This window comes from Accipiter gentilis, chromosome 2 (genome assembly GCF_929443795.1).
Source record: "Accipiter gentilis chromosome 2, bAccGen1.1, whole genome shotgun sequence".
In the NCBI taxonomy this organism is placed as follows: Eukaryota; Metazoa; Chordata; class Aves; order Accipitriformes; family Accipitridae; genus Astur; species Astur gentilis.
This window is the reverse complement of record NC_064881.1, coordinates 54748470-54773465: the sequence shown is the minus strand read 5'-3', so window position 1 is coordinate 54773465 and position 24996 is coordinate 54748470. Positions and strand designations below refer to the sequence as shown.

Below are 24996 nucleotides of genomic sequence, written 5' to 3'. Positions count from 1 at the left end.
CGGGGCAGGCCCCGCCCCTCCCCCTTCCTCCCCCCCCTCCCCCCCCCCCCGCGTCGCTCCTGCCCGTCCCCGGGGTCCCCGCTGCTCCGCAGGATCGAGTCCCGGCCCGGCCCGGTCCCGCGGGACTCGTCCCCCCGGCCCCCCCCACCCCGGTCCCGGCCCCCTCCCGTATCCCGGCCGCGCTCCCGCCGCCGCCCCACGTACCGGCGCAGCAGAGCCGGGCGCTCAGGTACCGCCGCCTCTCGGGCTCGGAGCCGCCGCTCAGCCAGCCCCCCCCGGGACCGGGACCGGGACCGGGACCGGGACCGGGACCGGGACCGAGGGCGGAGGGGCTGCCCTCCATGCTCGCTCCGCGCCCGACGGCTCCCGACGGGGCGCCAAGGGGGCCGGGGCCCGTGTCGGAGCTGCCCCGCCCCGCCCCGCCGCCCCGGCCCGCCCCCGGCCTGCCCAGGCTTCGCCGGTCGCAGCACCCCCGGCCCCGGGATCCCCCGCGTCCCCCGGGCGGGACCCCCTCTCCTCCCGCAGCTGGGACCCCCGTGCTGGGGACCCTGCGCCCCGGGCAGCCGGCACCCCTAACCCCGTGCACCCCTTTAACCCTGTGCACCCCTTCCCCTGCACCCCTAACCCTCTGCACCCCTTCCCCTGCACCCCTAACCCCGTGCACCCCCTCCTGCACCCCTTCCCCTGTGCACCTCCTCCTGCACCCCTAACCCCGTGCACCCTTTCTCTTGCACCCCTGCACCCCTAACCCCGTGCACCCCTTCCTGCACCCCTGCACCCCTAACCCCGTGCACCCCTTCCCCTGCACCCCTAACCCTCTGTACCCCTTCCCCTGCACCCCTAACCCCGTGCACCCCTTCTCCTGCACCCCTAACCCCATGCACCCTTTCTCCTGCACCCCTGCACCCCTGCCCCTGTGCACCCCTTCTCCTGCACCCCTAACCCCATGCACCCTTTCTCCTGCACCCCAAACCCCTGCACCCCTTCTGCACCCATGGACCCCTAACCCTGTGCACCCCTTCCTGCACCCCTAACCCCGTGCACCCCTTCCCCTATACCCCTAACCCCGTGCACCCCTAACCCTGTGCACCCCTTCCCCTTTGCACCCAGTGCCCCCCAGCACCCTTCTCCCCACACTGCACCCAGCCACCCCAGCCCACCCCCCCGTCCCCTCTCCCAGCTGCACCCCGATACCCCCCCTGCACCCCTTCCCCCCACGCACCCCTCTGCCCGGCCAAAGGCAGGGGGATCAGCCCCCTCCTTCCCACCGCTACAGGCAGGGCTAGGCCCCCCCAGCACCCCGCTCCCATGAGCCGAAGGCAGCTGCCCATGCCTTCCTGAGCCTGGCGCAAGCCCCCAGGAGCCCCCCCCGATTACTGCAGCCGCAGGGCACCCCAACATCTCCAACACCCACCTCCCACCCCCCCCTCCCCACACACCGCGCTCCCAGGGCGGGTGAGAAGCAGCTCCTGCCCCCAACCCAGCGCTGCCGCTGCAGGCAGGCTCTGCCCCGGCTGCCTGCCCCAGCATCACCCCCTCAGCCCCCCCCCACCGCCTCCTGCCCCACGAGCGTGAGGGGAGCAGGGCCAGCCCCTGCAGGGGGGCACCCATAGGGTCCCCGTGCAGAGGGGAGCCCTCGGCACGTCTGCCGGCGGGTCCCCGCGGCACCGACCCCCCCACCCCGGCGAGCTGCAGGGACTCCCTGCGCCAGCGCCTCGCGCCCCACGCCGCGTCCGACAGCCCCCCAGCCCCGGTGCCGCTCGTGGGGCCCGGCCACAGCCCCCCGGGACATGCAGGGCGAGGGCTGCAGGCGAGCGGAGCTGTGCCGGGAAGGAGCCTCCCACGGGGGACGGCGGTCCCAGAGGGATGCCACCACGGCATCACCCCACGCTGGGGTCCCGGCACGCGTGGGCCACCTGCCTCCTCGCCCGCAGCAACAGCAACAGCAGAGCTCGAAAAGCATCGCGCCGTCCCGGCAGAGTCCTGGCTCCGGCTCCCACCACTCCGCTCGGCGTTCGGCCGCGTCTGGAGGAGAGCCTTGCCGCGGCCGGTGACTCAGACAGCCCACGGCCTTTGCCAGGCCCGGCTCTTCCTGCTCCCGGCCCCACTCCCGGCCCTGCTCCCGGCCAGGGACGGAGCCCACCCCCGGGGCGCTCCGCCGGGATGCCCTCTGGCCCGCAGCGGCCGTGGGCAGAGCGCGGCGGCCAGCCAGGCTGAGCGGCAGCAGAGAGGGTGCTGGGACCGGCAGGCACGGGCACGGGCATGGCACGGGACCCCCAGGCAGGGAGAAGCCCGGGTGTTTCGGGGTCTGCCGCAGCCCCTGGCACCACCCTGGGTGCCAGGAGGGGTACCGGAGCTCGGCACATCCCCGTCAGCCCGCTCCCTGCCGGGGCATGGCGGGAGGGGGGGGGTGTCTCGTGTCAAAACCCAGCTGTGGCGCAACCCAGATGGGACACGCCAGGCCGGCCGCAAGCGCCTGGCTGCGGTGGCTGGGTACGGCACAGCACGGCACAGGGCCGTCCCATGGCTCTGCCCCATGACACCGCGCCAGGCATCCCATCTGTGCCGCAGAGATAAGGAGCTGGGGGGGCAGTGGGGAGGGCCAGGCTGGGGCAATTAGCGCCCAGCGAGCAGGAAACCGCGTGCAACCGGGACACGCTTCCTTTGGGATGTGTGTGCCGCTCCCGTCACGCTTGCCACGGCCCCGCCACATTTGCCACGGCTGGCCCCCAGGCGCTGGGCAGCCTGGCCCAACGGGGAGCCCCTCAAATGCAGGCAGGAACACGGAGGCCGTGGGACAGTGCCGGGAAGAGCTTCCCCACGCCAGCCGAGGCCCATGCCGGGGAGACCGGCTGCTGCCAACCCCGGCTCAGAGCCGTTTCCCGCAAGGCTGGTGAGTCACCGGCCAAGCTGCAGCCGGTGGCAGTGTCCGACCCCCCTGGCCCCCCGGCCTGGCACAGCCAGAACCGCCAGCGCGGTGGAAAAGCTGAGTAGAGCGGGCGGGGGGAGGACGGGGGGGTTCCCAAACCTCTGGGGGCCTCCCCCGCCCACCGCTGCTGCCGCCACGTCTCTGGCCACGATTTTGGCAGCCTTGGAAACCGGAGTGGGGCCCAAACAAACAGCCGGCATCCTGCTGCCAAAACAGCTCGCTCTGACGCTGCCAAAACCAGCCGGCTCTGCCGCCGCTAACCTGCCGTGCTCTGCCACGGCCGCCGTGCCACAGCCCCCACTTCTCCCCTCCCCAACCGGCCCCAATCCCCCGCAATCCCAAACCCGTCACGGTCCCCGGTCCCTGCTCCATCCCGGCCCCCCCGGCTCTGCAGCACCCAGGTGTGCAGCACTGGGGGGGTCTGCTCTCACCTGGGGATGGGCCTGGGGCTCCCCCCACGCTGCCCCCCCCCCGGGCATGGGGAGCAGGGGGCACCGAGCCCGCAGCAGCACCCCAGGCTCTCCCAGAGCACCCTCTGAGCCCCCTGGTTTCTCCCCAGAGTGGCAGCGGCTGCAGGATAGGGCCCCCCCTCGCCGCGTCCAGGCACAGGGACGGAGAAACTGGACACGCGCACCAGCTGGACTGCGGTGCCCAGGGTAAACACCTGCCCCGACACCAGGCCGAAACTGCAACCGAGAGCGGCCGGGCAGCCCCTCATGGGCACCGAGGCAGCCCCCCGCCCCCCCCCACCTATTCCAGGAACAATACTCAAAAATAAACCCCTCTCACTGCGCCGTGTCCCCGCCCACCACACCGCCATGGCACGGCACGGCACAGGGACCGCAGGCTGAACCCCCCCCCGAGCCCAGGAGGGACCGGTGAGGCACAGAATCGGGCAAGGGCTGAGCGCGGTCAGCACCGACGGAGCCCCCTGGGACTCGGGGGGGGTCACGGCACAGCGCGGCACAGCGTGGCGGGGATGATGGGCCCCGGCAGGTGTGACCTTGGGGGTGCCCTTCGGACAGCCCTGGGCAGGCGCCAGGGACAGTGGCCCCCCCGGCGGGGAGCAGCCCGGGGCTCCATCAAGGTGCCCTGTCCGCTTTATCTGGCAGCCGGGCTAACCGCAGGCAGCGGCACAGGCAGGCCAGGCCACTCGCCACCGCGATGGCCGCAGCATCTCCCACTGGCGTGGCTCACCGCGGAGAGCGGGAGCCTGCGGTTTCCCGAGCTCGGCTGCCGTGACAGAGGGGAGCGGGACCGTCCCGGAGCCGGTAGCACGAAGCCAGCAGCACGAAGCAGGCAGCGTGACAGCTCCCAGTGCCGCACACAGATCGACGGAAACCACAGCCAACGCCCTGGAAAGTGCCAGGGGGGGCCAGGACTGCGGCACAGGGTGGGGGGGGGCCGGGACCACGGCGGCTCGCCCCACGGCTGCCAGCATCACAGCGGACGCAGATGTGGCCCCGGCAGGAGGGATGCATGCGGCCACAGCCGCCCCGGCTTTGGGCACGAGGGGTCTCGTGGGACCCCAGGACCCGGCTCTGCCGGCAGGGATGGCGGTCTGCGCCGGCGGGGATGCCTGGGGATCCCTGGCACTTGGCCTCAGCCGCACTCCGACCACAGTGCCCGTCCAGCCCGGCCGCAGCCAGCCCAGCCCTTCTGCGGCACAAGCGTGCCGCACCGCGGGCAGCCCCTGCCCGCACCCCCACAGCGGGCAGCTTTGCCCCTCCACTGCTGCCTGCGCTGCCCCAGCAGCCATCGCTCGCCCCGACTTTTGGGGGGTACGCTGCTCATGAGTGGCCGCTGCCGGCATAGAGGTAAAGACAACGGTGTGGGAAAGGGTGGGGGGGCTCCATGAACCCGCAAAATAACCTGCCCGCATCGGCAGCTGCCTGTCCACCGGCGAGCCCTGCCCGCCCTTCCCGCAGGGACACATCCCTGCCAAACACCGGGATCTGACACGGGCGCTCCCACCCGCAGCCAGCCAGCATGCCGCGGTGTCCCTCCCGGGCCCCCACCGTCCCTCCTGTCACCAGATCCCTCTCCTTAAAAATATTTGGCACCTTCACGCCTCGGGAAAACACCTGCTGCTCCCCAGCGGGGAGATTTGGGCTGTCGGATCCCCAAAAATGATGGGGAAGGGGGCTGGGGATGCCTGGGGGGGCTCAGGTGACAGCCCCCCACCCCTAACGGTGTCGGGGGGGGGGGGGTCACACTCCAGCGCTGCTGAGTCACCCTGGGCACCGGGATGCGCTGCGTCCCCCTCCCACCCCCCCACCCCGGGATGCTCTCCCACCCCGGCAGGTGGGGGTCCCCCCCTAAAGCCCCCCAGTACCACCCATCGGGGCAGCAGGTCCCTCCCTCCTTTGCACCCCCCCCCCGGCTCCCCTCCCCTCCCCGGGGATGGGCGGGGCGAGGGGCCGAGCCCACCTGCATCCCCCGGTTCGGCACGCCGCCGCCAGTACCAGACCAGGGCGAGGGATGCTGCGTGTCCCACGGCCACCAGCGAAGGGAAGAGGGAACCGGTGTCCTCCATGGGGACACGAAACGACACGGCACGGCTCGGAACGGCTCGGCGGGGCAGGGACGCACCAGCGCCCGCCCCCCCCGGGGCAGCTCCCGCTCCGCCTTAACCCCTCCCGGTCCGCGGCGGGGGAGACGCCTTCTTGCCGGCTGTACCGGCAGGATCGGGTCCGTCGCCGTCGTGTCGCGTCTCTCCCCCCCCCCCCCGCCTTGTGTGTGTCCCCCCCCCACCGCGGTCCGCTCGCCCCCATCACTCACATCCCGGCTTTTTATATCCCGGGATGCCCCGTCCGGGTGGCGCCAGCCCCCCCCCCGTCCCGTCTCCAGCCCCCCCCCCCCCCCCGCCGCCTCGGCTCGGCGGGTCTCACCTACCCGGCACGACCTTCATGGGCAGGCAGGACGCAGGCAGGGAGCGGGCAGGGAGCGGGCAGCGCGGAGCGAGGGCGCAGCGCGGCTCCGCCGGTGGCGGCGGCGGCGGCGGGGGGGGGGGGGAGGCGGGCAGGGAGCGGGCACCGATATAAATAACCGGGGCCCGTCACCGAGCCCGAGTTAGAACATGACACGGGTGGGGGCGGGACGGGGCGGCCGCGGCACCCCGGGACCCCCCGGACCCCCCCGGCGCCGGGGGGGTTAACCCGGCCGTCACCTCGGGGAGTTAATTACGGAGGCATTAATGACCTGGAAACGGGCCCCGCCGGTGGAGGAACGAGCCCCGCCGGGCCGGGGGTCGGGCTGGGGCTGGGGGGAGAGGCGGCGGGACCCTCTCCGCCCCGCGGGGACCCCCGCAGGCCCCCGTCGCCGGCGCGACCCCGTCCCCGCCAGCCCGGAATCCAGGCCTGATTTTCCCGCAGCGGCTCCCCGGAGTGGAGGGAAAACCCGGACCCGGATCCACCAGAGCGGCGGAACGGCCGGCTCCCGGGAAGGTCGGGGGCTCCGCGGCCGCGTCCCACGGGACACCCCCCCCCCCCCCCTACGCGGGGGCGGGCAGGGGCTCGGGCAGCACCCAGTCCCACTGCCGGTCGTACCCCCCTCAGCTCCGCAGCACCCAGCTCCGCCGGCCCGGAGCCCAGCGTGGGGTGCCACCCCCGGGGAAGAGCTCGGGGACCCCCCCAAACCCACCCCCCCCCCGGGAAGGGGGTGCGGAGAAGGGGGGGGGGAGCGGAGCAAAGCTGGGGGCGAGCAGAGGGATGGGCAGCGCAGGGGACGCTGCGGCGGGGCGGGTCAACGCAGAACGGCGCAGCCCACGCGTGCAGGCGGGCCCGGCCCCCCCCCGCCGCTCCCCCCCCCCCCCCCCAGCCCAGTGACTCACGGCGCTGGCAGGGAGCGGGCCCGGCGCCTTCGGGCTGGAAACTTGGACCGGCGGCTGCCCAGGGGCTGCGGGACTGAGTCACGGCCGGCAGCGGGGCGGGGGGGGGGGGGCCGGCAGCGAGGGGGGGGGGGGCCGGCAGCGGGGGCCCTCACCGCGGCCTCGGGGCGACGGCGGCAGCTGCCCCGCCCGGGGGGGGGGAGGGGGGCGGACGCCCCGCAGCCCCCGCCGGATCCAGCTGCCGCCGATCGAGTGTCGGGATCGCGTGTCACTGGGGGGCGAGGGAAGGACGACCCCCCCCCCCCCCCCAGCCCCCGGCCGCAGGCAGCCCCCTCCCCACCAACAGCCCTGCCCACCCCAGCTGCCGCTGTCTGTCTGTCTGTCCATCCGTCCGGACCCACCCTGTGCACAGTGGGGACCCGGGGGCGCAGCCTCCCCAGAGGCACAGACCCCCCCCCGGCACAGCCATCTCAAGGCACAGCTATCCCACAGCACAGACCCCCACACACAGTGCAGCCCCCCAAGGCACAGACACCCCCCCCCGGCACAGCCACCCCACGGCACAGACCCCCCTACACAATGCAGCCCCCCCACAGCGCAGCCCCCTACCCACCGTGGGGAAGCCCGGGGGGGCTGGCAGCAGCGAGACCCCCAGCAGCCCACCTGCCCAACCCCCCTGGGGCATCCTGGGGAGCCGCCCTGCTGCACCCTGGCACAGCCGGCCCCCCCCACGGATGACCCGGGCCCCAGCACTGCATGCCCCCCCACGCCCGGCCCGCAGGCAGGGGTACCGGCAGGGCCCGGCCCCCCCTCACCCCGTGGGACAGCTGGAGCTCTGCCGAGCCACGGGGTCCCGGTGGATGCACGGCGGCATGGCGGTTCCCAAGGCCCCCCCCAGCACTCCCCATCCCCAGGCTCACCCCGGGCAGCACAAGGGCTGCAGCTGACCCCCACCCCTGACCTTGGCCAGGCAGGAGGGGCAGCGGGAGGGAGGGGGGGGACGTGGCATCAGTTCAGTGCCCGGGGCTCGTGGGGGCTGCAGAGCTCCCCCAGGAGCAGAAGGGTTAAGGTGCCCCCACACACCCGCACACATGAGAGCACCCCAGGGGACACCCAGGGGCAAGGGCCGACGGACCCTCCTCCCGCCCAGCCCGGGGGTCCCGGCACAGGGCCCCCTCCCACAGGTGCTGGTTGATACCTGGGATGGGGCCAGACTGGGGGGGCGGCTGGGACACTCCCCCCCCAGCAGTGGCGGCGGCGATGGGCTCCACGTGCCGCTCGCCCTCCTCCTTCCTGCGGTAGAGCCGGTCGCCGCCGGCGGGCCGTGCCCTGCCGGTACCGGTAGCGGTGTCGGCGGTGTCAGCGGCGGGACGTCGAGCGGGGACGGCAGGGCGGCGGGTACGCTGCAGGGAGAGCGGGACGATCTCGGGCGGCAGGCGCAAGTACTGGCGCAGGTAGGCGATGCCCTCGTCCGTCAGGTACCAGTAGAAGTGCCGCCAGGCGAAGGTCTCTCGCACCAGCCGGCGGGAGCGGAGGGAGGCCATGGCACGAAGCACCTCCACGTTGGGGACGCCGGGCAGCTGCGGGTGGGCACGCCGCGGCCGGGGGTCCTTCTCGGCCACCAGCACGCCTTCGCGGAACAACAGCTCCAGGATGGCGCGCAGCCGCTCCAGCGGCATCAGCATCCCGGCCACCATGGCGCGCCTCGGCACGGCACGCGGCACGGCACGCCTCCGCTCGGCTCAGTTACGGCTCGACACGGCCCGGTACAGTCCGGCACGACTCACTGCTGCTCGGCACGGCTCGGTATGGTCTGGCACGGTTCACCACAGCTCCGTACGGTTCACCACGGCTCGGTACGGTCTGGCACGGCTCGCTACGTTCCGGCACGGCTCAGTATGGCCCAGCCCGGCTCGGTACGACCCGGCCCGGCTCAGTATGGTCTCGGTGTGGTCTGGCACGGCTCGGCAGAGCCCAGCCCAGCCCGGTATGGCCCGGCACGGCTCGGCGCGGCGCTGGCTGCCTGCGGCGGGCAGACTGGCGGCAGCTCCACCCCCGGGCCGGGGGGGGGGGGACCCGGGGGGGGGGGGGGGGACCCAGGGCACCCGCCGCTCGGCCCAGCCCTGACTCAGCGGCCCCTCCCCGGCCCCGCCAGCCGCCCGGGGGGGGCCCCGGCCGGACCCGCTCCCGACCCACCCGGCCGGTTCCCGCCCGGGAACCCCCGCGGGCCCCTCCCCGCCCCCCCCCCGACACCGCCCCCCCGCCCCGCCCCGCCGCCGGTGGGGGGGGGACACCCCTCAGACCGGGACACACACACACACACACACACCCCCCTCAGTCCGGGGGGGACACCCCTAAGCCCGGGGAGGGGGGACGGGGGGGACCGGGGGCGGCCACCACCTGCCCGGGGACGTGGCCCCCTCGCCCCCCCGGCAGCATCCCGTCCGGCGGAGCCAGCCGCACCGCCGGTCCGCAGGCAGGGCTGCAGGCAGGGCTGCAGGCAGGGCGGCAGGCAGGGCGGCAGGCAGGGCTCCAGCGGCCGCATCCTGCCAACGTCAATATTTGCTCCGTTCCTGCCCGTTTGTGCAGGGCGGGGGGGCTGCAGCCCCCGGAGGGACCACCCATCCTCACGTCCCAGCTGTCCTGCAGCAGCCGGGGTGACAGCCCCGGCGTTGGCACAACTTCGCCGAGCCCCCCCACCCCTCTGCCGAGCCCCCCCAGCCGCTCATCCGCAGAGATGGCAGGTGGGGACGAGGCAGCTGCCACCCGCGGCCGCCCCCAGCACCCCACCGGCAACCGCTTGCCACCCACACACCGGCACCGCGGGGACCCCCAGCAGAGCCCCCGCTATGCCGGCTGGGGACCCCAAGCACCGCCGTGGGGAGAGGCCTGGCACCCAGGGCCCCCAGCACTGGGGGCTCCCCACCCCACGGGTGCACCCAGGTCCCGTGGGAGAGAAGGCGGGTGGGTGCCGGCAGCGGCCCGCGGGCAGCCGGATCATTTTCTCCTCCCGTCACGTGCCAGCGCCGGTGCCAAGAGCAAGAGGGACACTGGGACAGCCCGGGGTGCCCTGGGGGCTTCCCCACGCCTGGGGGCTCCCCCACACCCTGGGGGATCCCAGCCCCACAGCCCCAAAACAGGAGAGGGCCACAGCTGCTGCCATGCCTGGCCCCCTCCCCAGCCAGGGGTCCCATGCCCCCCCCAGCACAGGGCAGCCTGGCAGGGGGACGCTGCGACCACCACAGCAGGAACCCCCCGGCAGTGGTGGGGGGACTGGGGGGTGGGCTGGGGGACACCGTGGCCTTGGGGACAGCATCAGCTGCAGAAGCACCAGCACCGTCCCCGGCACCCCCTTCCCTGCTGACGGCACTACCAGGAATGGGGCAGCAATTGGAGTGCGCTGAGATTTGCCGGCAAGGCGGTGGGGAGCAGAGACCCCGGCACAGCCCCGGCCATGCTCACGCCAGTGGGGTGCCCACTCCAGAGCTTCTGGACCCTGCGTGCCCCAAACCCACGGGAACGGGTGATGTAAGGCGTGCCGGCATTGCCGGGGCGGGGGACCCATACTGGGCCTTGCACAACTTCCCTCTTCCTCTGATCTTGGGGGGAGAGGGGGGGCAGGAGGAGCGGAGCCCCCATCCACATCCCCGAGGGCCCCCACCACGGCCCGGTGCAGGAGCCGAGGGGCCGGGAGCAGCGGGAGCAGCAGGGGCACCGGGGCACCCACCCACCCCCAGAGCAGGAGCGTGGTGCCTACTCCCCCCATGAAGGGAACTCCCCGAAAGAGCATCAGCCATGTGCCCAAGCCCCCCCGCAGCGTGCCCAGCCCCACGGAGCACATCCCCCCCCACGGCCCCACAGCACCAACACCTCTGCGGTGCGCTCCGGCACATGGCACCCCAACAACCCTGACAGGGTTGGAAAGGATGGGGGGGGAACAACGAGGGGCGGCTGGCCTGGCACGTGGGGAGGGCCCAAGTTCACCGATGCCAGCCCAGGGCTGCCTGCTGCGCCCCCCGTGCAGGGCAGTGCACCCCCAGCTGCAGCCCTCCCGGGGTGGGGGGGACACAGGAGCCCCAGCTGCAGCGCTGCCGGTGTTGCCCAGCCGTGCCCCCCCCGGCAGGGCTGGCGAGAGGAGCGATAACACCCCGAGGCACCCCAGACCCCCAGCGTGCTCCCCACCCTGCAGCCTGGGAGGGGGGGGAACCAGAGGGCAGGGAGGGGCAGGGGCCACGCTGTCCCACCCGGGACAGACAGACGGACAGAGACAGACAGGCAGACAGTGCCTGTGGGGACGCAGCTCCCCCAGTGCCTGCACCAACCGGTCCCCCCTCGGGGGGGGGACAGCCGGGGGGGGACACAGAGGCCGCGGTGCAGGGCCGGTGCAGCCGGCATGGTGTTCTCCGTGCCTCGCTGCAGCCGCGGCCTGGCTCCCTGCAAGTGGGGGGACCCGTGTCCCCCCCCACGCAGCCGCCTCCTGCCCCACACATCCACCAGCACTGGCCCCCACCCCGCTGCCGCCAGCCAGCCCTGCGCAGCACCGGGCCCCCGGGCCCACGTCGGTGGGTGCAGGGATGGTGCAGGGGCACGAGTGTGGGCACAGCCGGGGCATGTCCCTGTAAGTGTGCCCCCCCCCCCACCCAGGACATGGCACCCCGCACCCCACTGCACCCCCAGGCCCCGCAGCTGGGTCACGGCCGCGCCGTCCACCGGGAAATGCAGAGTCAGCGCCCGCCGCAGTGATCCAACGCGATGTGACAGTGGAGCCGGCTCCAGCGTCCAGCCACCCCCCCCCACCACGCCGCCCATCCGCCAGGGACGCCGGGCACGGTGCCAGCACCCTCCCCGCACCCACCGCACACCGCCCGGGGAGCATCGGGTGGACCCCGGGGACCAGGTACCATTCTGCCCTGCCCAAGCCCGGCTCAGCACCGGCTCAGGCCATCCCGGCACTGCCAGCCCTGCCGCAGCCGGTACCGGCCCCGCAGCTCACGCCTCTGCCTTACCGCCTCCTCCTCCTCCCGGCCCCGGCACGCAGCCCGCGAAGCCCCAACATCGCACGCTGAGCATCCAGGGGGGCACCGGCTGCCGGCACGCGGCACTGGGCTCAGCCCCCCTTCAAGCCCTGCTGCACCCCCTGTGCCCCGCACCCCTCTGGCGAACGGCCTGGGGGTCTGACCCACGAAGACCCCGTGCAGCCTGGCAGGTTGCAGACCCCAAAATCTTGGGGCAAGCGGGCGGGCAGGCAGGCGGGTGGGCAGCGGTGGAGGCAGGGCCCTGCGGGCACCAGCTCCTGGCCATGGGCCTGTCGCTCCCCTCCCGGTGCCGGTGCCGGTGCCGGGGTCCATCAGGGCTGGCGCTGGCGGGACCGGAGGGCTCCCCGTGCCGAGGCATGAACAAAGGCATGGCTGTTTGCGGAGGGCACCGCGGTCAGGGCCGGGGGGGCCGGGGGGCACCACGGGCCTGGGCCAGGGCCGGGTTATTAATGAGGCCGGGGCCAGCGGGGGTCCTCCGGCCGTGCCTGTTCTCACCATAAATCAGCCCCGCCGGCAGCCCGGACTCTGCAGGAGGGGGCACAGCCTGGGCTCCCCCCAGCTGGGCCTACAGCACCGCCATGGCACTGCCACGGCTGCCGGCCACCCCAGAGCGAGCCCCCTGCCCGGCTGCGCCCAGGCCCTCGCCGGGGTCCCTGCCAGCCGGCCCCAGCCCGGGATACCAGACCCTGCGGTGGCTGCCCGCCCGCTGCGGTCACACGCCGGCCGGTGGCGGCCAGCGGCCCCCGTGACCGGCATCGGCGGGTGCCCGTTACTCACGCCCCAGCGCCCCGGCTCTGCGGCACGGCTCGGCTCCCCGGCACGGCTCGCCAAGCTGGCGGGGCCTGGCGTGGACCGGGTGATGCCGGGGCAGCCCGCTGAGATGACGGGTGACCCTCGGTGGGATGGGTGACCCCCCGCTCCTCCTGCCTGCGCCGCAGGCAGCTGCCAGCGGGGCACAGAGGGGCGAGGCCGGAGCCCCCCCGGGATGCTGCCGGAGCCCCCCCGGGATGCGGCCGGAGCCCCGAGCCCGGGGCCGCCCCCCCCCGCAGGACCAAGCCCCGGGGGCGGCCGTGCGTGTCCCCCCCGGTACCTTTGAGGGAGATGATCTCGTGGTGGATGGAGCGGGACGCCTCCATGGCCGATCGCTCCGCTCCCGCCCGCTCCCGCAGCTCCGGCCCGGCCCGGCCCCGCCCCGCCCCGCCCCGCCCCGCCGCAGCCCACCCGCCGCTGCGGCACCGCGACCGCCCCCCCCCCCCCCCCCGCCCCGGGCCGGCCCACCTCCCCCCCACCCCCCCATCCGCACCTGCCGGGCACCGGCCCCACATCTCCGCCTCCCCCGCGCCCCCCCCCCATCAGCACCACCCCCCCAGTACGGTAGAGACCCCCCCAGTACAGTACGGGCTCCTCCAGCTGCACAGCCCCCTCCATCAGCACAGATCCCCTCCGTCAGCATGACCCCCCCATCAGCACAGACCCCCCCATTCCCACCCGGTACAGCGGAGACCCCCCCCACCAACATGACCCCCCCATCCCTACCAAGTACAACACAGAACCCCCATCAGCACAGACCCCCCACTCCCACCCAGTGCAGCACAGACCCCCCCATCCCTAACAAATACAACACAGATCCACCATCAGCACAGAGTCCTCCATCCCCACCCAGTACAGCACAGTCCCCCCATCAGCACAGACCCCCCCATCCCTACCACGTACAACACAGACCCACCAACAGCACAGACCCCCCCATCAGCACAGACCCCCCCACTCCCACCCAGTGCAGGAGACCCCCCCATCAGCATGATCCCCCATTCCCACCAAGTATAACACAGCCCCTCCCATCAACACAGCCCCCCCCATCCCCACCCAGTACAGCACAGTCCCCCCATCAGCACAGACCCCCCCATCCCTACCACGTACAACACAGACCCACCAACAGCACAGTCCCCCCATCAGCACAGACCCCCCCATTCCCACCCAGTGCAGCAGACCCCCCCACCAGCATGACCCCCCATCCCCAGCGAGTACAGCACAGTCCCCCCATCCGCACAGACCCCCCCCATCCCCACCCATCAGCACATGCCCCCCACCAGCATGACCCCCCCCATCCCTACCAAGTACAACACAGCCCCCCACCAGCACAGACCCCCCCATTCCCACCCAGTACAGCACAGCTCCCCCATCAGCATGGCCCCCCCCCATCCCCAACCAGTACAACACAGGCCCCCCCCATCAGCCCCCCCCTCGCCCATCCTGGCCCAGCACAGCCCTGGCAGCGGGGCCCATCACCATGGCATCGGGCCTAGGAGCCAACTCTGCCCGCGCTGGCAGCCCAGCGGGACAAGGGACAAAGGGGGGAGAGACAGAGCAGACCCCCCCGCACCTCCCGCCAGCACTGCTGGGGATGGGATGTCTGTCCCCTGGGGCGGGGGGGGACACGACACAGGACAGGGGGTGCCTGTCCTTGGGGAGAGCCAGCCCGTCCCCCCCGCCGGACACGGGTCCGGGTCCCCCTGCAGCATCCCCCCCCCCGCATCCCCCACGCTGCGGCATCACCCCCCCCCGCCACATCATCCCCCCCCTGAAGCATACCCCCCCCAGCCCAACTCAAACCCAGTCGCAGCTGGGGGGGCAGATCCCCCCTTGTGCCCAGGGGCCTGCGGCTGCCCCAACCCCCCCGGGGGGACAAGGCCAGCACTGCCCCCCCCCCCCCCCAGTCCCCAGCCCTTGGAAAAGCACCAGCTGCCTCTGGTGGGACCCCCCAGCCCTGCTCCCCCCCCCCCCCGGGGCAAGCACCGGCACCCCGAGAGCTGGCAGCGGGGGTCCCATTTGGCCCCCTCCCAGCCATCCCCTCCCCCCGCTCCTCCTGCCATCGCCGGCACCAAGGCTCTGCCCCGGCTACTCTGCCCAGTGGCAGCGGGGGGCTGGCGGGCAGCCCCCCGGCACGGTGCCACGGGCCTGGAGGCCGGCGGTAGCGCCAAGCCTCGGCCTCGCGGCTCCGCGTGGCCGCGCCAACCCTGGGCCCTGCCGGGAACTGCCGCTGCCTGCGCCGCACTGCGGCCAGCCCCGGCCGCTGGCCAGCCTGGGCCTGAGCCCCACCGCTGCCATGAGGGACCCCCAGCTCTGCCCCGGCACAACTGGCTGCCCGTCAGGGCCATGGGGCTGGGGGGGCTCAGGGGTCCGGCTGCCCCCCACATGGGTGACAGACTCCAGATGGAGCTGGCTCCGGAGCACCATGCCGAGGCCATCCGGAAAGCCCCGGTTGTCGGCCGTGACAGTGGCAGTGGCGGTGGTGTTGGCCCCCGGCCAGGTTTCGGTTCCTGCCGGGCCACTGCGCAGCGATAACAGTCTCTAATCAGGAAGCCACGAGGCGGCCCGGCAAATGCTCGCCAGCCCGCCGTGACAGCCGGCTGCTGCCCGCCTCGCCCAGGCACACCGGCATCCGGCACCCTGGCTACCCCGGCACCCTGCCCTGCTGCCAGGGCCGCTGCCGGCTCTGCCAGCCCCCTGCCCCACACTGCCCGCCCCATGGATGGAGGCCGGGGATCCCATGGTGCGGCTCTCCTGGCAATGGCCACTGCCTGCTCCTGCCCAGCACCGGGCAGATGCCAGTGCAGCACGACCGCCCGCTGCAACCCGTTCACCGCAGCAGCTAAGACCCCTGCTTGCCCGCGGTCCATCCTGCCACCAATGTAGGCAGACCGACCCCTTGCCCGGCTGCTGCCAGCCCCCGCTGCAGCAGGTCGTCGGTGTCCTGTGCTGCCGGCGCAGACCGTGCCCCCCGGCACTGCCCCCAGCAAAGCCCCTGTTGCTGGGCCTTGGCACTAGATCCCGCAGGGCTCCAGAGACTCGGGGATGGCACGCGCCAGCAGCATTGGCCCAGGCCAACAGGTACCGGCTGCTGCGATGGGCTCCCTGCCAACCGTCTCCTCTCCGCGGTGGCGTCACCGCGTTTTGCAGAGCCCCAAGGCTGGGTTGATGCTTCCCAGCTTACCCGGCTCAGCCCCAGCATTGCCCGTCCCCTCCTGGCAAACCACAAGGACCGTGGCTGCGGCACTGCCGCCGGAGACCCCTGTGTGTCCCCTTCCCTGCCGGCTCCTCCGCAGACCCTGGCGCAGCCAGGCCGGACCTTCCTCCGCATTTCGACTTGCCCAAACCTGGTGCCAGCAGCTGCACCGGGTTGGGCACAACCGGCCCCGGCCGTGCCACAGCCAGGCACCCAAACCTGCCCCGCAGGGCCCATGGCACCAAACTTGCTGACCCCCCACAAGCCCCCGGCACATGCTCAGCATCCACCAGCTGAGCCGCCCTGCGGTGCCCTGGCCCTGCCGAGGGACACCCGCTCCCCAAACCATGCACCATACCCGGCAGTGGCACCAGGCCCTTCATGGGGCCCTGCCAGGCTCGGGTGGGCCAAACTCCTTCCGGCACCCGCCAGCAGCACCGAGCACATGACGGCTCCTCAGCCAGAGGACAACCCGGCCAAGGCCGCGGCACCAACCTGCAGCGGCACAGCCCGGCACAGGGGGCTGCAGGCGGGCAGGCACCCGCTGCCACTGCCTGTCCTGCCCGGCGGTGGGGGTCCCACCCTGGCAAGGCCAACGCACCCACCCTCACGCACCATGACACCGCGGCGGGAGCAGCAGGGACCACCCGGCACCGGGGCCGGGGCCAGCCCGTGACGGCGCACATGCGTACATACGCACCCATCCACAGCACCGTGGCACCAAACCAGAGCTCACCTGCCCCTGCCACCCTCAACGTGGCTGTTTGTGGCACGGCGGGCTCAGCCCTGGGGCTCCGGCGCTGGTGGCACCAGCCACTCCCGACGACCAGCTGTGCGGGCGAGTGAGCTGGGGGGTCTCACCCACAGACCCCCTGGGGAAGCCCCACGAGGGCGAGGGTGAGAGGTTCCCCGTGCCCAGGGCAGGTCCTCCAGCCGGCATGTTGAATGCCCCCCGGCACCCCCAGGCAGCACCGGCCACACAGGGGCAGGCAGAGTGCAGGCAGAGCGCAGGCAAAGCGCAGGCAGCTCTCGCTCCCCTTGTAAGGGCATGGATGTGGGAGGCTGCCGGCCCCACGCGGAGCCACCCCAGGCCCCCCCAGCCACGTGCCAGCCCCGCCACCCCAAGGGGCACTGCCAGAGACCGGGGCAACCGCACAGCTGCTGAGATGCCAATGCCACCGATACCATCACCGAGCACCACCGCCCGTGCCCTGAGATGCCAATGCTACCGATACCACTGCTGAGCACCGGCGCTTGTGCCCCGAGATGCCAATGCCACCGATGCCACCGCCGAGCACCGGCGCTTGTGCCGTGCCCCCTGTGCCCCTCCCGGGCTGCCGGGCACCCCAGGGTGCCGGCTCCTGCCCTGGCCATGCTCAGCCCCAGAAGCAGACCCCCCATTGCCCCCTCCCTGCCACCCCCCCAGCCCCCCAAGTGGCATCCTCTGCCACCCCTGTCCCCGGCACACTGCCTGGAGTGCCACAGACCCCACTGGTAGCCTCCGGCCAGCCCAGGGGTGCCATGGGCACAGACCCCTGCCTGTCCATGCCGAGAGTCTGGCACAGGCACCAACACCCTGGGGGGGGGCAGGGGATCAGCGGCCGGGGGCAGCCCCTGAGGGGGGGGGCACCCGGCAGGGTCCCTGCTCCCCACTGCCGGGACCTGGCTCCCGGCAGCGCCCCGCGGGTGCCGGCAGGGCTGAGCCGGGTGCTGGCAGGGGCCTCGGCAGCGCCTGACGTGCCCTATTATGGGAATGAGCCGCTGAGCTTTCCCCGGGTGGCCCCCCCAGGCCGGCTGCCTTCCCCCCCACACCAAGTCCCGTGCCCCCCCGACCCAGACCCCCGTGTGGGGCAGGGTCCGGGGGGTTCGGTACCTTTGTATCGCTCCCGCACGTCCTCGTAGGCTTGGATGAAGTCCTGCTCCTCGGGGTTGGGGGGCAGGCACCCCAGGTTGTAGGTGGCCATGGCGGGCAGGGGCAGCGGCGGCGGCGGTGAGCGAGGGCTGGGGGCTGCCGGCGTGTCCGGCGGCCCGCGTGTCCGGCCGCTGCGCAGCCCTGCACAGCCCAGTCCGGCTCGGACACGGACACGGGACACGGCGGGACATTCCAGCCCGCCCAACCCTTAAAGGAACAGCCGGACGCCGCCTCGACACCCGCCGGGAACGCCGGACGCAGCACCCCACGGGCCACAGCCGCCCTATGGGCCATGGCACCCCCATGGGATGTGGCCGCCCCACAGACTGCAGCACCTCACAGGGCACGGCATCCCCATGGGGCACAGCCGCCCCATGGGGCACGGACACCCCATGGGCCACGGCACCCCACGGGTCACGGCATCCCCACGGGGCCACAGGCCAGGCAGGAGCATCCTGCGCCCCCCCAGGACAGGGCAAACGGTGCTGGGGACAAGGCACTGCCCGTGGCCCCAGAGCACCCCGGGGGGGGAACCACCAGCCCCAGCCATGGGGTACCCACCTGTGCCCTGAGGAGCACGGCGAGGTGGGGGGCAGGAGGCGAGGGATGGGATGGGATGGGATGGGGGGGTCAGGTGACAAGGGACAGTGTGGGGCAGGGGGCAGTGGGTGACAAGGGATGGGGTTGGGGGTGCCGGATACAACCCCCAGCTGGCACGGGACCCCCCCGGCTGCCACCCTGCCGTGCCCACCAACTGCCCCCTCCCCACCCTCGCTCTGGGGGTCAGATGGGGCGACCCCCTCCTCCAGCGGGTGCTCAGCCCCACGCAGAGACCCCCGGGTCCAGCCCTCGCTCCCCCCGGGGAGCTGCAGCGCGTCCCCTCCCTGGCAGACATGGCTCTCCGGCCAGTGGGGACAATGGGGACGTCATGGGGCCACCCGCCCTCCCAGCTGCCGGCACTATGAGAACAAGGGGTATTTTTAAAGCTCCTTCTCCGAAACCGGCCTCAGCTGCCACCGTCCCAACGGGCACCAGCGGGGCACCGCTGCGGCCCCCCCGCAGCCCCCCCCACCCCGCTCCGGCTGGAGAGCTATCCCCCCACCGGGGTCCCGTCCCAGCCGTGGGGCTGACCCCCAGCCCTGCCCCATGGCACGGCACAGCCGGGGGACACCGCGGGTGGCCCTGGGCAAACCGGGACCGGGTGACACCGGTCCCAGCGGGATGGAGCTTCGTCAGCCCTAAATATAGAGGCCCAAAGCCCCTGGGAAACCCAATCGCAGCCAGGGCTGCCGGGAGCCGGCCCGGCACAGAAATAGCCCGGGGTGCTGGGCACTGCGGGGGGGGTGCTGGGAGCTGCACGGTGGGGGGACACTGGGCGCCCCATGGGGACAGGCTGGGTGCTGTATGGGGACACGCTGGGTGCCATACAGGGACATACTGGGCACCCCATGGGGACAGGCTGGGTGCTGTATGGGGACAGGCTGGGTACTGTACGGGGACATGCTGGACACTATACAGGGACATACTGGGGACCCCATGGGGACACACTGGCTGCTGTACGGGGACACAGTGGGCGCCATATAGTGACATACTGGGCACCCCATGGGGACGGGCTGGGTGCTGTATGGGGACATGCTGGATGCTATACAGGGACATACTGTGCACCCCATGGGGACACACTGGCTGCTGTATGGGGACACACTGGGCACTCCATGGGGACAGGCTGGGTGCTGTATGGGCCCACACTGGGCACCCCATGGGGATGCACTGGCTGCTGTATGGGGACACACTGGGCACTCCATGGGGACGCACTGGCTGCTGTATGGGGCCACACTGGGTGCCATATGGGAACATACCAGGCACCTCATGGGGACACACTGGGTGCTGTCCGGGGACATGCTGGGTGCTGTCCACGACACACCAGGCACCCCATGGATACATGCTGGGTGCTGTACAGGGACATACTGGGCACCCCATGGGGACACACCAGCTGCTTCTATACAGGGACAGGCCGGGTACCCCACGGGGACACGCTGGGTGCCCCATGTGGACACACCAGGTGCTGTACAGGGACATACTGGGCACCCCCATGGGGAAACACTGGCTGCTGTATGGGGCCACACTGGGTGCCATATGGGGACATGCTGGGTGCCCCATGGGGACACACTAGGTGCCGTATGGGGACACTCTGGGTGCCCCATGTGTACATGCATGCCAGGTGCTGTACGGGGACATACTGGGCATCCCTGTGGGGACACACTGGGTGCTGTATGGGGACATGCTGGGTGCCCTATGCGGACACACCGGCGGCTGTATGGGGACACTCTGGGTGCTGTACAGGGACATACTGGGCGCCCCATGGGGACACGCCGGGTGCTCAGCCCTTGCAAGGATAGCGGGTCCAAGTGCAGCGCTGGCAGCCGGGCTGAACTCCCGCCCCACAGTGTGGCACGAGGGGGTGACACGGCCCCTGGCCAGCCGGCACGCGGCCCAGCCAGCACATGGCCGCCCCGTACCCTCGCCGGGCGCTGGCACCCGCGGCACATGCCGAGGACACCCCTCCCGTGTCAGGGATAGCCGGGCTCCAGGAGCAGAGGCACGGCTGCCCTTGCACACGCGTGTGCACGTGTGTGCACGCACACACCGCCACCCCACACGCACCCGGTCGTGCCGGCAGCACCGCCATGCCCTGCCCCACACCCCCCATGCTGCTGCCCCCCACACGCCACCCCCCTCACCCCACACATACACATGGCCCCACGCCGGATCAGCCGGCCCCCCACCGCAGGCGCCCCACCCCGTGACTCAGCACCACGGTGTCACCGGGTCAGGCTGTGCCGGATGCCACCACTGCTCCCACGCAGTCCCAACGTGCTCCACAGGATGCTGTCCCACAGCTCCGGGACCCTCCGGACCCCCAATGACCCCGAGCAGAGACCCACAGACCCTCAGCCCAGCCCTGTGCCCCAGTGGGAGGTGGGAGCCCAGGGACCCACCAGGAGGGGACAGCAGGGACCCCCTCGCCAGTGGGGACACCCATCAAGCTGGACTGGGGGGACCCCATCACCCCAAGGCTCCCAGGGACCCCGTCACCAGCTGGGGGCTGCACCGCAGACCGCTGTCCCTGGGGTCTCCCGGGGGTCCCTGGGGGGGTCCCCGTGGCCCCAGTCCCCGTGGGACCCCCCAGCAGCAGCAGAGCTGTGCCATTGAGGGGTCACATGGGTCTGCCCCCTCTGGACAGGAGGACGCTTGGTGGGCACCCCACCATGGCCCCCCCAGCTGCTGGGGCCACTGTGGCCCCCCGGGACAGCCACGGCCCTGGGGGCCCTCTGACGGCCACCACTGTCACTGCACAGCCCTGGGGACAGCCTGGCACAGTATGTGCCCTGGGTGCTGTGAGGACACCCCGGGGACACGGCCACACAGGGACACCCCGGGGAGATATTCTGGGTGCCATGGGGACACCCCGGGGACACGGCCATGCGGTGTCACCCTGGGAACGTGTCCTGGGTGCTTTGGGGACACCCCAGGGACACAGCCATGCGGGGACACCCTGAGGATGTGTGCTGGGTGCCCGGGGACATGGCCATGGGGACACCCTGGGAACGTGTCCTGGGTTCTGTGGGGACACCCCAGGGACACAGCCACGTGGGGACGCCATGAGGATGTGTCCTGGGTGCTGCAGCGACACAGACATGCAGGGACACCCCGGGGACATGTCCCAGAGCTGCAGGGACATGGTCACACGGGGACACCCCAGGGACCCTCTGATGGCACCCACCTCTGCTGCAGAGCATAGGGGACAGCTCAGCCTTGTCCCCAGCCCTGCTGCCCCCAGGGGACCCAGCCTTGGTGTCCCCCAAAGGGACACAACCCCTTGGTGGATGAGGACCCCCCAGCACACAGCCTCGGTGCCAGCGGAGACACCGCGGGTCCTTCCTTCGGCCTCCCCCATGGCACTGACCGGGGCCCACAGGAGCCATGAGAGACCCCAGCCCCACACGCCCCTGCAGCCGGACCCCCACCCCAGCACGGCATAGCCAGACCCACACCCACCCGACCACCGAGACATATCCTGCCCTGACACTGGCCCTGCGTGGGGACTCCGTGGGTGCCCACTGTCGACAGGCATCTGCGGCATGGCATGACACGGCATGGCAAAGCATCCCCCACGGCAGCACCACCGTCCCAACCCCGGCACAGCTCCCAGCCATAGTGTCACTCATGGGTTCCCGAGCGCAGCACGGTGCTCCCAGTCACACTTGTGCCCCCATGGCACTGGTCCCCCCAGACACCCCACGGCATCGCCCCACAGCTGCCCCACAGCCCTCTGGATGCCTCCGGCACAGCCAGGCCACCGGCCCCAGCGCCGGCACACCAGCCCCTCCCCAGCCCTGCCCTGGGACCCCCCTGGTCCCGGGGGGGCTCCTCCTGCCCCTCCCCTCCCCCTGCGAGGGCTGCCTGGGGCCATGGGCACACACCGGAGAGGGTTCCTCGGCATCTGCCCCTCCCCGGCATCACCGTCCTGCCCCGGCACAGCCCCAGGCCCCCCCAGCACACATGGGCGTTCCAGCACGCCCTCAGCCAGACGGTCTGTCCCGCAGCCAGGCACAGACATGACGGCGCACAGTCTCCACGTCCCCAGGGATCCCCGGGTTCCCCCCGGCAGCTGGGTGGGAGCTGCTGGAGCAGAGCCCACCACGACGGCTCGCAGGGACCCCCTCCTCGCCACATCCCGAGCTGCCTCCCTCCGGGACACGAGACCCCCGGCATGGTGCCCGCCGCCAGCCCTACCTGCGATCCTGATGACGGCCCTCTCGGCGGGGTCCAGCACCGTCCCATTGCCGGTGGCCGCTTTGGTGCGCTTGGAGCGCTGGTGCTTGGCCAGGTTCCAGGGCAGCGTGTCCCCGGGGCCGGGGGAGCCGCTGCTGCCACTCGAGCTCTCCTCCGCCATCCCCACCGGCTCCCGGCACCCCGCCGACGTCGGCTCCTGCAGCAGAGGGACAATGTCAGGGACACCCCGGCACCCGCGGCTCCACTCACCAGCACCTGGCCCCTGCCCCGGCACTGGCACCGCCGCGCCCAGCGCCAGCCTTCAGGCACGCCCCAACCGTCCCGCTCACACCTGTCTCCAGGTTCCCACCGCAGCCGGCAGCACCTGTGGCACCTACGCTGCACCCAGCCCTGCGGTAGAACCAAGGAGCACCGGGAGGCACCGCAAGCCTTGTGGGACGGCGCCCGGCTGAGACCTCGTGCACGCGACGCCGCGGGGAAACGAGGTCTGAGCCGGTGGTGCTGCACCAAGCCGTGCCAGTCGGTGCTGCTAAGGCCATGGTCCCCAAGGGGCTGCCATGGCAAACGGGCAGCAGCAGGATGGGCAACAAGCCCTGGCGATGCCCAGAGCGGGGGGCAAGCAGGGAGGAGGATGAGCCAAGGATGGAGCGACGGCCCTAGCTGGGGCAGATGAGGAGCTAGAGTGCTGGTCCCACACCGGGAACGGCCACGGAGGCACCCGGCACTCGCTTGTGGGGACCCCCAACCAGTGACACCCCGACAGCCCGTCCCCATGGCTTGGGGCTGGGGACACAGGCAGACTGGCCAGACCGGAGCTGCAAGGGATGAGGCCCTGCCGGCACCCGGGGCACCGGAGACGGGGCGAGGTGCCGGAGGCGTGCCGGCCGGTTGGGCTCTGTGGCAGGAAGAGACTGCCAGGGCCCAGCCGAGCCGGCGGCCCTGCGGTGCCGGCCCCAGCCCCGCACCGGGAGCTCTCCCGGGGGAGCGTGACGGAGGTTGCCAAGCGAAACCGCACGTCAGAGCCGGCAGCAGCGTGGATGCCTCCGCCATCCCACCTCCGCCACGAGCCGCCTGCGGTTACACCCGCTCGAGCTATTTTTTTCCCACCAGACCCCGCACCGCTCGGTGCAGGAAAGCACCGAGCAGCGAGGCCGAGCCACCGCCACCGGGACAGCCGGCCCCAGGGTCGTGGGGGGCCAGGGCCCGGCCGAGCCCCCCCCGGGGTGTTTGCTGCTGCTGAGACGCCATTTGCAGAAGCTGCGAACACGGCAGATTCACCGGCCCCGGTTCTCCCGGGGCCTCGTGCCGACACACGGCAGCCCCACGGCACCCCGGCGCAACGGCGTCAGCAGCGGGTGGCACTGGCAGGAGAATTTTCTCCCAGCCTCCAACGGTTGGGCCATTTTAGCCAAAACCCTTCCGGAAGGTGCCCCCGCACCCGGCCCACAAGCCACCGGCTGCAGCCGCCGGCACCGGGAGCGAAGCCACCCTGGCCCCCCCACCGCAGCCCAGCCAGGTCCCACGGGGCCACGGCCGGCCCGGAGGCTCCCGGCCCCCCCCAGCCAAGCACCCGAGCACGGGGTCAGGTGTGTAGGGCGAGTGGGGGGGTGGGCCCACGCGTGTGCGGGGCGAGCGTGGGGCAGGCGGCGCGGCACGTGCCTGTGCCAAGCCTGACGCGCCGGCGCCATCGCCCAGGCGTGCCCCGCGACCCCCGGCCCACCCGCACCACGGATCTGATGGGCCGCAGACCCCCAGGTGACCCCCGGGCACCCCCGGGCACCCCCGGCCTGAGCTCCCCCCACCCCCAGGACGTGACCCCTCCGCCAGGAACGGCACCAAACGCCCCCCCCCCCCCAGCACAGCCCCCTGCCCCACGCACCCCCCCGTGCTGCACAGCCCCCCCCCCCTCCCCGGCCCCACGCTCTCACTCCACAGCCCCCCCCCCCCCCCGCACCCCCAGCCCCCGCGGTTCCTGCAGCGCAGCCCCCCCGCACCCCCAGGCTGCATGCTTTTGCGGCACAGCCCCCTCCCCCGTACACCCCACAGACGTGTCCCCCCCCCGCCCTGCGCCCCACGGATCCTGCAGCACAGACACCCACGCTCCCCGCCCCGCAGCCCCCGGCCCCACGCTGCGGGTCCGCCGAGCGGCACCGGCACCGCGTCCCCGCCGCCGCCGGGACTCACCGAGCGCCGCGCTGTCCGCCGGGGAGAGCCGGGCGGGCATGACCGGGGGGGCTGCGGGCAGCGGCGGGGGCTGCACCCGCACCGGCACCGGCACCGGCTCCCGCTCCCGCAGCGGCGCGGCGGGGCCCGGCGGGCGGGGCGGGGCGGGGCGGAGCGGGGCGGGGGGGGGGGGCGGTCGAGGGGCGCCTATCTCACCTCCCCACCCGCACCCGCCCACGGGGCCGCTGCACCCCAGCGGGAGCGTTAACGCTCAGCGGTGCAGCCAGCGTGGGAAGGGTTAACCCTGAGCGCTGCACCCCCTGCACCTGC

General features: G+C 72.8%; 1 protein-coding gene across 22 annotated transcripts in view; it reads right to left on the bottom strand.

Moving 5' to 3' along the window:
- PLEC (plectin) overlaps positions 1 to 24996 on the bottom strand; it is a 61600-nt gene that overhangs the window by 35460 nt on the left and 1144 nt on the right. For 4 of the 22 annotated variants that reach the window (XM_049826479.1, XM_049826496.1, XM_049826487.1 and 1 more), the window contains exon 1: positions 7957 to 8770. In XM_049826479.1, coding sequence (XP_049682436.1) covers positions 7957 to 8455 — 499 coding nt within the window. In that variant the 5' untranslated portion in view covers positions 8456 to 8770. Of the gene's footprint in view, positions 1 to 204; positions 385 to 1920; positions 2069 to 5359; positions 5501 to 5824; positions 5856 to 7956; positions 8771 to 12884; positions 12966 to 17670; positions 17777 to 22503; positions 22700 to 24687; positions 24804 to 24996 lie in introns of those variants that run through there. The other 18 variants (XM_049826582.1, XM_049826618.1, XM_049826591.1 and 15 more) reach the window with 8 other exon arrangements.